At 42.6% G+C, this 12,192-nt stretch overlaps 1 protein-coding gene across 6 annotated transcripts in view; it reads left to right on the top strand.

Moving 5' to 3' along the window:
* The window catches only part of LOC117597014 (uncharacterized), an 82,128-nt gene that overhangs the window by 65,515 nt on the left and 4,421 nt on the right, over positions 1-12,192 (top strand). For 3 of the 6 annotated variants that reach the window (XM_053233377.1, XM_053233375.1, XM_053233376.1), the window contains exons 4-5: positions 10,021-10,276; positions 11,217-11,360. In XM_053233377.1, coding sequence (XP_053089352.1) covers positions 10,021-10,276; positions 11,217-11,313 — 353 coding nt within the window. In that variant the 3' untranslated portion in view covers positions 11,314-11,360. Of the gene's footprint in view, positions 1-10,020; positions 10,277-11,216; positions 11,361-12,192 lie in introns of those variants that run through there. The other 3 variants (XM_053233383.1, XM_053233381.1, XM_053233378.1) reach the window with 2 other exon arrangements.

Genomic DNA, 12,192 nt, shown 5'->3' with positions numbered 1-12,192 from the left:
TTGCTAATAAACGCCAAACGGTGGTGTATTTACTAGAGAAAATAGCGTTAATGTAGTGAGCTAGCTATCTCAGGCTAAACAACAAAATGGCTCCTGACGGCCTTCACTTCCGGGTTTACTGCCGCTTTAGCTTTATGATTATATTGTGATTTAAAAAAAAAAAACACATTTATTATAACTTTTATCATAGCTTATTATTATTATTAGTATTATTATTATTATTAGTAGTAGTAGTAATTTTAAGTTAAAATTAAGTGCGTAAAAGTCTTTCAGGAAGAACGGCTGGCTTAACCGCAGTCACGTGACGGACTTCACTTCCGAAGTGGAGCTATCCCATGTGTCCCCACTTTTCACAGTAGCGATTGAACCTTTAGCTGTTTTGCTGAGATCAACATCAGTTATTCAGGGAATTATTAGAGGGACAGAGAGCGTAAATTATCATTATACGCAGATGACCTGCTCCTGTATATCTCAGATCCACATAATTCTCTTCCTCATGTTGTGGCTGTATTTGAGCGTTTCAGCACTATGTCAGGATATAATGTCAATCTTTCCAAGAGTGAGCTATTTCCTATAAATCAAGCTGCAAAACTATCTTCCTTTTCTGCTTATCCATTTAAATTAGCCCCAGACAGTGTCACATATCTTGGTGTGGTTGTAGCAAGAAATATTTCTGAGTTATTTAAACTTAATTTTGCTCCACATTTAGCCTGAACAAAGATAGCTGTTGAAAAATAGTCCAGGCTGTAATTAAGATGAATGCTCTCCCTAAATTATAACTTTGATCGTAGCTTATTATTATTATTAGTAGTAGTAGTAGTTTTCAGTTGATGAGGTTACAAAGTTTTATGAAGTAGATAGCTACAAATAAATATTAATCAATCAATTAGTAATTACTAGCTCCTCACTTAGCCGTCACAGCTCCAGTGTTAGGTATGAGTGTGTGTGTGGTGTGTCAGGTTCCTGTCTCTACTCTCCATGTCGTTCTTTGTTCTTAAGCTTTCCCACTGCACTTATTGTGTTTAGGTACCTGGTTAATTCCTCACCTGTTCTCACCTGTGCAGTGCTGCTGGTGGTGTTGTGTCTCAGACATGGAGTCCTGCAGGGTTCCTCACCAGGTCCTGCTTTTATTCATCCTCACGTTCATCACAGGTGAGTGTGATTTCAGTCTCACTGCTCACACTGGGCTCAGCGAGTTCCTCTTACAGTCTTACAAACCTCTATTAAACATGTTTTAGGATTAATTACATTTACTTTCTCAGGATTTAATGTGAGAGTTCAGAGGATCAAAGTGTGAAAATCCTTCTATTAAGAAACAAACCTGAGTTACAGGAGAGTGTTACTGCGTCATCAAATATAAGAGCCAATCAGGTTCCATATGCAAATACAGGCCAAACAGCAGCAGTGTACCAGTCACCAGGGGAAAGGGGGTGGAGCCTGTCGGGATGGAGGCTTTTAGATTTATTCTGTTTATTTACTCTGGATTTAGTGATGAGGCTGAAAGTGTCAGTACCTTTAGGTTTTTTTCTCATTCGTTAGCATATATGTTTAGAAATCATTTCAGTAAATAAAAAATAAAAACACTTCACAGTGTATTCATGTAAAATATCTTGATCTTGATCTTTACTGATATTTTTTTCTTTTTATTTTATGCTGCTATTTAATCAGTTGTGATTATAATGGAAAGAGAAACGCGTATAATAACATTTAGTGAAATGTAAAACAGCAATATTGTTTAAAATGTACATATACAGATATATGATATAAAACATGAATTATAGACTCCTGAGTGAGAGATGACGTATATACATTAAATATTTATTTATATATAAACCTATATAGCTTGCTAGTTAGCTAAAATATCTAATTTACATTGCTTTAATAAACCTACATAACTTGCTTAAAATCTACATGAAGAAACTAGTTAGCTGAGGCCAGATACCTGGATCACGTTCCTCCTGAGGAGTTAATTATAAAGGACATATTTAACCAGCTTAAAGTGAACTCACTAACTTTGTTAGTTTGTTAATGTGTGAGAGATACACATTTTAATTTTAATTTAATCATGTGTGCATGTATAGGTTTATATTTTATTCTGTTTATCTGCTTCTCTCTTTCAGTACCTGTATCAGCTGTCACTACTGTACAGGTGAAGTGTAATCAGGCTGCTGCTCTGCCCTGTGAACGGAAATGTTCTCGTGAGGCCAAATGGACTCTGTTCAGTAACCGAGATGATGCAGTGGCTCGGTGTGATCAGACATCCTGCAGGTCACTAAAGGAGGGATTTAAAATGTCCCATGATCAGTACCTGAAGGGAGATCTCACCCTCACCATCACTGCAGCTGATTACAGTATGAGGGGTTTATACACGTGTGAGTGTGATGGTGAAGACATTAATGACCTGCGTCTCAGCATCGAGAGTAAGTGTCTTTACCTGCTCTATAGCTTATACACTCTTACTGATTTAGGTTTAATGTGTTATATCACATTTAGGTTAAGATGTGGAGTGTTTTTTCTCCTCAGCCATGACATCATCAGTTCAGATGAACGCTGGTGAAGATCTGCAGCTGGATTTGCACATATCAGAGCGAGTGGAGGTGATCTATAAGGGTGGAGATTCAGCAGATCCACATGGTGAACAGATCTGCATTGTGGATAGAAGCTCACTAAACTGTACAGCTGAATACACACCGAGAACATCACTCACTAACACAGTTCTTACACTGAGAGGAGTAAAGCTCACTGATGGGGGAATTTACATCGTCCGAGACACGGAGACTAATGAATATCTTCATATTTACTCAGTATCAGTGAGAGGTACGTATTCAGTGTGATTGGTGTCTGTGTGGAAAATTCAACATTTAGCAGAATAAACTGAATTTTGGGAAACACTGAGTACAGTTTTATGTTTGCGACAGTGTGATAACGGCAAACAGTCTGATTTTGGCATCTGATGATGGCTTTAATTTAATATAAGATCACATGACCATTTAGCTACTAGTTAAAATCAGAAAATGTTTTAAATACCAAACAATAACTTATAAATATTAATCCATATAAATGTCACTGATTATATAAATATAAATATAAATATAATTCCAAAACAATAACACACAAATAATGGCTTTAGAATAAAGTCAGTAAAGCTTACAGTGTGTGTGTGTGTGTGTGTGTGTGTGAGACAGATGAGCTACCATGCAAACACGACGATAAATTACACAATTATGAAGCGTAATAAAAGCTTCAAAATATAAACCATTACAACTCTAACATGATATTTAACATTACACAGTGAAACCACTGTATTAAAGCGGCGAACAAAATATATATTTTCGCTTAACTTTACCTCAGCGTGAAGCGGCAGTTGGCCGTTACGATCCAAATGACGCGCATGCGCAGAACTCAGAATAGCTGCTTTGTGTTGGTCCTGATAAAGCGAGCGAACAGTGAGTGTTGCTTAGTGATGGGAAGTTCGGATCATTTCACCGACTCGGACCTTTGAGTCTCGTTCAGCAAAATGAACGAATCTTTTTTCGAGTCATTTCGTTCATTTTGTTCATTTTAGCAAAATATAATTAAAATGTTACGTGTTACTTCCCTAACACATCTACTACTTACGCAAACGTTGATCACACTACAAACAAGACAAAACTATAATGCTATAAGAAACAGAAAACATTAATTCATTGTTTACCTGGATCTTTAGTCTATGATTAGCTCACCTCGCCTCTTATCTGACAAGTCTTCGGGTCTGAGTCGTTCGTTCATCACGTGACAGCCCCATGAGCTTAACCAGTGCAGTCTTAGCCGGAAAGAGAATTGATTAGTTCATCTCTCGAGTCTTTCGAGTCGTTCGTTCTGTGACCGAGCGTTCGTGCAGGGTTTGCCTAAACACTTATGGATAAGAAAACAATAAACGAGAACATCCGAACTCTTCTTAACTTTTCATTCTCCAACACACACCAGAGAGAACTCCAAAAACCTGTGACACTCTAGCGCGCCAAAAGTGCGCATGCCCATTGTCTATCTACGGCAAGCCACGAGCGGAAAAATACATTACACACACACACACACACAACGAGCGCCAGTACATCCACAATTAGTGCAATATAACAGAATCGAATAAAGTCTGTTACATACGTCCCCCCCTCACAAAATAAACGTCCCCGTTTAGGTGCCAGAATAACAAGGTCAACATTCAGAAACAATAAACATCTGTGTACAATAAGACACAAAACAAAGTACAGAGCACATTCGTAACATGGCAACAAGCCTGCTAAAGAAACAACAGGCTCAGCAATAGAACAAAATCCTACTAGCACTCTCCCATACACACAGGCAAACAGTTACTTCAATACAGAACAAAACCCCTTAAATGGCCAGGAGGTCTACGAACTCTCCCAGTCTTAATAACACTTGGCTCAGACTCCTTAACTGAACATTGCGAGTCAGACAAAGTACTCAGATCGTTCCGGGGAGACACACACTCCGCTCCACCAGAAACTTCAGACTCCAGTGGAAATGATTCAGGCTGTGTATGGCTGCACCCTATTATAATGCACTACCTGTGCCCTCTCACCAGCATCAAAAGGATTTACAATCCGATAAGTCAGTCCCAGTTCACCACATGACTTGCACAATTTTATAAGATCCCTTGCCCATGACTTGCACAATTTTATAAGATCCCTTCCAGTGGGGTGCCAGCTTCATGCGGCTCTCCACCGGGATGTGGAGCCACACCATGGCACCTACATCATAAGGCCGGTGACGCAAGCCAACATCATGGTACAGTTTTTGACGGTTGTGAGCTGCCTCACTGTGCATCCGTGCACCGCTCAAGGCATGGTTCAGTTTAGTCAGCAATGAGGAAACAAATTCAGCATGTGACACTGACATCTGAGAGTTAAGAGCACGAGTGGGTAACAGTACATCAGCGGGAACCCGTGCTTCCTGACCGTGGGTCAAGAAGAAAGGTGTGAAACGAGTGCTGGAGTGAGTCGTTGTATTGTAAGCAAATGCCACATGCTTCACATAATCGTCCCATTCCCCCCCATAAGTCAAAAGTGTCTTAGCCAGCTGATCAATCAGAGTCCGATTAAAGTGCTCAACCATGCCATCTGATTTTGGATGGTATGGCGTGGTGCGAGTCTTTTTAATGTCCAGAAGATGGCAGAGAGTCTGAACCACCTCCGCCTCAAACTGACGACCCTGGTCCGAATGCAAAGTCTCTGGAACGCCATGAAGTAGAACATAATCCTCAAACAGACAATGTGCTACTGTCTGTGCCGACTGATTAGGCAAGGGATACAAATTTACAAATTTAGTGAAGTAGTCCTCGACAACCAGCACGTACTGGTCCTTTTGAAGTCACAGGCAGCTCTAAGATGTCCATAGCCACTCATTCAAATGGCCGCACTGACTGGGATCCACCCATCGGCGCATGGTGGGCTGGAACAGGACTGCGCCGTGTCTGACATGCCTTGCACTGCTCATGCTTTGATGTCCATGCTTTGATGTCCCTGTACATGGAAGGCCAGTAACAAAATTGTCTCGCCCGTTCCCACACACACTCTGAAGAGAAATGGGCCTAAGCTGGGGCACCATGCAATTGCAAAAGAATGTCCGATTTTAGAGCAGAGGGAACAACTATTTGGACTACAGGTTTACTCGTGAGGGAAATCGTGAGGGCAGCAAACTGAGCGGCATAACAGTCCGTCAATGATAGAAAGATGGTTGAATTCAGTCCAAAGCTTCCGCAAGCACTGAGAGGCTCCTTGTAACTTCCTCCTGGACGGTCGTAGGGATTGTGCCACCCAACTGAAAGCAGTCTTAACGTCCGGGTCAACATTCTGCATAGCTCTAATGTCTGATAAACTATGGGACAAAGCATTAATGGGAGACACGCTGTCTGAATTGTTAAGTGAGTCCTGCGCAGTCGCATCTCCTGCAGAATCAGTGACTTCAGAGGAACATGGAATGTCAGTGTCTGTTTGATCAGAACTCACCACATTCACTTGCAGTACTCATGTCAGGTGTCTCAGGGCGGCGAGAAAGCGCATCCACGTTTTTGTGATGATGTCCATCTTTGTGTACAACGACCCAATTCAATGGATCAAGCTCCAGAATCCATCTCTCTCTTCTTCCTGTTGGGTCATCATCAATGGACATAAGGGCTAAGAGTGGTCGATGGTCTGTAATAATGGTAAATGAGGCAAGTCCAATGTAGTGCTTGAATTCCCTTACTGCCCACACGATAGCCCACAACTCACGATCAAATGTGGACCAATGCTTTTGTGTGGAATTCAATGCCCGGCTGGCATATGCCACCACATGTTCACACCCATCTCTGTCCTGCGCGAGAACTGCACAGACAGCCAGGTTTGAGGCGTCAGTGTAGATTTTAAAGGGCACACTGAAATCAGGCAATATCACGACAGGCACAGACGACAACACATTTTTCAGGTGGTTAAATGATTGATCGCACACAGCGGTCCACACAAAGGGCACATTTTTACCAATGAGTTGGTTCAATGGAGCAGCAATTTTTGAAAAGTCCTTGACGAAACCTCTACAATAAGAACACAGTCCCACAAAGGCTCTCACCTCAGAAGGAGAACGGGGAACTGGCCAGTTCAAAACTTTCTCTGTGTTCTTTGGGTCGGGCTGAAGACCCTTTCAAGAAACTACATGGCCCAGGAAGACTACATGATCTCTGGCAACATAGCATTTGCGTGGGTTCAGTCTCAACCCTGCGGATTGGATTCTCAAAAACACCTCTTTGAGGCTTGACAGGTGTTCCTCAAAGGTTTTATTGTAAATCAAAATATCATCGAGGTATACCATGCAGATGTGCCACGGGAGCCCTCTGAGGACCAGCTCCATCAAACTTTGAAATGTGGCAGGGGCGTTGGAAAGGCCCATCGGCATAGATCGCCACTGATAGAGGCCCTGTCCTGTCGTAAAAGCCGTCTTTTCACGGTCCTCCTCCGCAACTTCCACCTGCCAGTAACCATTAGAAAAATCTAATGTGCTGAACCACGCAGCACCTGCCAGCGCGTCCAGTGTGTCGTCCACTCGGGGCAGAAGATGAGAATCTTTAATAGTCACACTGTTTAGGCGTCTATAATCCACACAAAACCGCCAGGTGCCGCACTTCTTTCTCACCAAAACAACTGGCGATGCCCAGGGACTACAGCTCTCCTCGATAACACCGTCCGCAAGCAGGCCAGCCACCTGTCTTTCTATTTCGGCATGTTTTTCAGGGGATGTACGATGTGCACGCTGCTTGATGGGAGTCTGCTCACCAGTTCTGATATAATGTTTCACTAGCTTGCACTTGCCAGTATTCAGTTTGGAAGAGCTGAAGATGTCATTGAATTCCAACAGCAATGCTGATAGTGCAGCTTTCTCCAAATCAGAAATAGGTGACTCGTCTAGTGATATAGGAGGCGCAGCTGTGGAAGAGGTCACTGCAGCTACATCAACCGGGGCATGAAACAGGTGAACATCAGAATCCTCAACTGAGTATAACTCACCCGGGTGCATCCCTTGTTTCAATGAAATGTCATGTCCAGTAGGATTCAAAATCCGAGGCTTTGTCAGTCCTTTGTGAACCCCAGCCACTGTGTGAGCTACTAGTAGACTGGAAGACTCCGCCACATTGGGTTCTATGTATCCAACAAAGTCACTCGCTACATGGGCTGCGTTAGGTAAACATACTTTAACTGGTACCATTGTCTCGCTGAGAGGTGGCAGATTTATAGTGGTGGCCAGTGACACATTGCAGCACGTTGGAACAAAGTCTTTGCTGGTAAGTAGTGGAACCGTGATGTCCCACAGTTGTAGCTTAGCACGACTGAGGTCCAGTAAGGCGTGATTTTTCAACAGAAAGTCCCAGCCGAGCAACACAGTCTGTGTGGTTTCTCTTAGCACATGAAATACATGCTGCCATGACTCCGTCCCCAGCTGGAATGTTACAGAGATGGTGCCCAGTGTATCTAGCATTTGTCCATTCACTGCATGGGCTGACACATAGTCTTTTCTCGGTGGGCGATTGCGAAGCGTAGGAATTGACATACGAAAATCTGCACTCATAAGAGACACACTAGAACCAGAGTCCACTAACATCTGAACCTCCACGCCTTCCATCACCCCTTTCACATACGATACTAACAGCTCCTGGCCAGCGTCCGTAATTACATCGTTGCCTTTTGATACAGAATTACTGACATCGACATTGTCAATCTGAAGGCCCATAGGCAACATAGCTGGTGTTCGGGCCGCAACATCAGCTACAGTCAGTTTTCCGACTGGTAGCGGCGCTCCGCTCCGCTAGGTGACATGAAACGTACTCCTCGCTTTCTTGAATCATCCACATAGCTGTTCCATCTGCGAGAACCGGGGCTGGGGCTGCGTCTCGCTGGAGACAAAGGAGAGTGTGAGTTTTCATAACTACGCACATCCATACCTGATGTACTCCCATCACGGTGCTGGAACAGTTTCCTCCCAGGTGAGCGGCCTCTATGAGTGCTATCAAAGACACGTGACTGGCATCCGCGACCCCCGCAGACACACTGGCACATTCCATAAGACTGAGAGTGGTCTCCATCCCACTTGTCCATTGCTCTAGGGCTCACTCTGGCTTTCAGTTTTTGGTTTTCGTCGCACAAGCGCCTCAATTCCATTCTCATATCCCTCATTTCCTCTGTCAGTCGATCCACAGCTCTATAAAGTTCTCCATTATCAGTCACAGAATAAACAGCAGCCACAGCTCCTCCATCATTATTACTTCCCGCAACGTTACCAGTCATGTAATCAGACTTTATTGCGTCTCTAGCATTCTCACACCGACCTGCAATTATCACAGCCTCCTCCAAATCCGTCGCTCCTTGTTCAAGGCATTTAGCTCTGAGCACCGGATCCAAACCAGCAAGGAAACGATGAAATTTTTCTTCCCTTTGGGCTCTGTCGCCGTATTCAGGAAAAGCCTCGTCCACTAGCCTGCTGATCTCCGCCGCATACACCTCCAAACTTTCCCGCGGAGCACGAGGGCGGGCTGATAGACTGGCTCTGAAGCGAACCAAAAACTGCCGCTGTCCAAAGGCCTCCCTGAGTCTTTCTTTTGCCGCTGTATAATCAGCCTGAACAGTATGAGGAAGGCTGTCCCACTAAAGAAATGCTGCGTTGCTCAGCCGCGTCGGTAGAATCCGCGCCGGTTCATAATTATAGGACGCAGCACCATGTCCCTCTGTGAGTGCTCTGACCGCGACCTCGAACTGCCGTGCCCAACACAGAAAGCTCTGCTTCTCGTCACCGGAGAACGGCGGCGGTAACTCAATTCTCACATGTCTGTTAATCTTGTCGCGGTCCCGTCTTGAATATAAATCATCCTCGTCTTTACACCACATGATGGCCGCGTCACGTTGAACCCACACGTGCGAACTCCACTAAGAACTTTCGACTATAAACTAACTAGTTAAACACCCGCAGTAACACTGAACCACGTAAACGCAAATAAAACAAAACCGCTGCCACCAGTGTGACCGAGCGTTCGTGCAGGGTTCGCCTGAACACTTATGGATAAGAAAACAATAAACGAGAACATCCGAACTCTTCTTAACTTTTTATTCTCCAACACACACCAGAGAGAACTCAGAAACCCACGAGCGCCAGTACATCCACAATTAGTGCAATATAAGAATCGAATAAAGTCTGTTACAGTTCTTTTGTCACGTGACCACTTCCCGGATCAGTACCTCAGTCAGTAATACTATAACGTAAAACTATATTTTTTGTATGTTGCATCATATTTAGGAATTATCATAAAATTATCAAAAGATGTGTAATAAGCATTTTCCTAGAAATAAAAAAAGGTCTGTCCATTCCTGTCACTCTGTTTTTGTTACTGTTTCTTGAAGATCTGTGGTGTTATGTTTTAGTAATAATAATAATAATAATAATGATGATTACTATGCACCCGTTTGTAAGGAAGGTTGTAAATTAACTAATTTCTCTATCCAGTGCTGTCACGTCACTTGACAACAGAACGAACGACGGGAGTAACGGTACCGACACGCAGCACGCAGGAGGAGCTTCAGCATACAGGAGGAGCTTCAGCACACAGGAGGAGCTTCGGCACGCAGGAGGAGCTTCGGCACGCAGGAGGAGCTTCGGCACGCAGGAGGAGCTTCAGCATGCAGGAGGAGCTTCAGCATGCAGGTGAAGCTTCAGCAGCACGGAGCGGAGTGGATCAGACCGCGTGTTTAACCTTCACACGGTGAGTTAATTACAGATATAACACACAAATGTTATATAAATATTACAGTTTAAGCGACTGAGATGAGTTTATGTGTTAATACAGAGCTGCACTTTTAATAAACTCGTCATGAAGAGTTTCTGTAAAATGGAAAATAAATAAATAAATAAATAAATAAATAACTCACCCGACAGTAAATAGTTCTGTAAATAGTTGTACAGAAATACCGGATTGTTATTTTGAGTAGTGTTTAGTGTTTTTATTGTTTTTGCTAATAAACGCCAAACGGTGGTGTATTTACTAGAGAAAATAGCGTTAATGTAGTGAGCTAGCTATCTCAGGCTAAACAACAAAATGGCTCCTGACGGCCTTCACTTCCGGTTTTACTGCCGCTTTACCTTTATGATTATATTGTGATTAAAAAAAAAACACATTTATTATAACTATTATCATAGCTTATTATTATTATTATTAGTAGTAGTAATTTTAAGTTAAAATTAAGTGCGTAAAAGCCTTTCAGGAAGAACGGCTGGCTTAACCGCAGTCACGTGACGGACTTCACTTCAGGTTTTATTGCTGCTTTTTCTTCCGAGGAGAATCTGGAGGTACTATACTTGCGTTTGTGTTGCCAGGGATTCCCTCGTTGCGTTGTTGTTTGGAAGGAATTTCCGGCGATGTTGACTGGTCGGCGGTCTGGTTGGCCTTATGTAGCGTAAAAATAAATTTACAAAAAAACCTTTTTTAAGAAACTATATTATTATTATTATTATTTTCATTATTATTATTATTATTATTATCTCTTTAAACTTCGATCGATATTGCCATTTTTTAGCCTGTATACTCACAGATACTATGAATTGTTGTGTGATTGTTTTGTTACTGATCTATATAAAATAATCGTTTTGTAGAAAGTTAAGGTGCTTTGGGTGTGTGTGGTTGTGTGTGGTGTGTGGTTGTGTAGTGTGTGGTTGTGTAGTGTGTGGTTGTGTGGTGTGTGGGTGTTTCAGCGCTTTCAGGAAGGAAGGAGGGAGGAAACTCAGCATTTGGTGACTGCCTGAAATCTGGAAACCATGGACGTCACTGACTGCAAAGGATTCGCATCTAAGTATTAAAAATAATCCTAACATTTATGATTATTTTAGTTTGTCCAGTTACTTTTGAGCCTGTGAAAATGGAGGGACTCCATTAAAAAATGGCCGTAATTCCTAAATGGTTAATGCAGTATTTTTGTTAAACCCCAAGCTGAAAGTCTACACTTCAATCACATCTTGATTGCTTCATTTCAAATCCCTTGTGGCGGTGTACAGAAGCAAAATTATGAAAATTGTGTCACTGTCCAAATACTTATGGATCTGACTGTATATGAAACTAGACCTAGATCTATAAAAATAATTTCAGAACTCTAAAATAATCTCGAGCCAAACACAGTGCACACAAATGCCTCAAGCAATAGATGTTGCAGCCAGGGACCCTTTAAATATAAAATGAATGCAAAGCAGCTCCTCATCACAGATATTGTTTATGAACATTGTACTTTTTAAACACCCACCCAGGCCACCCCATACACCCACAACCAATTTTGAGACCGCTGACCACGCACTGTAAAGTCCACTCACTGACCAATTTATTAGGAACACCTGTACACCTGCTCATTATTTCAGGTGACAGGAACGCTCAAACAACCACTCAAATAATTCACTCAAATAACTCAAATAACCACTCTTTACAACCACGGTGAGCAGAAAAGCATCTCAGAACACAGTTTTAGAATGGGGTTGGTGAGTTTTAGAATTTGGTTGGTCAGTGTATCTCAGAAGAAAAGCATGAGTATCTGTTCTATACCTATAAATTAATCTTAGCTCCCCTTTTCTATCTAAACCATAACATCAGTCCTGCAGTTTACAGAAGCCACAACAACATGCAAATAAGATCATGAG

This window comes from Pangasianodon hypophthalmus, chromosome 4 (genome assembly GCF_027358585.1).
Source record: "Pangasianodon hypophthalmus isolate fPanHyp1 chromosome 4, fPanHyp1.pri, whole genome shotgun sequence".
Lineage (NCBI taxonomy): Eukaryota > Metazoa > Chordata > Actinopteri > Siluriformes > Pangasiidae > Pangasianodon > Pangasianodon hypophthalmus.
The sequence above is the reverse complement of the archived record's forward strand: the minus strand, read 5'-3'. Positions and strand labels throughout refer to the sequence as shown.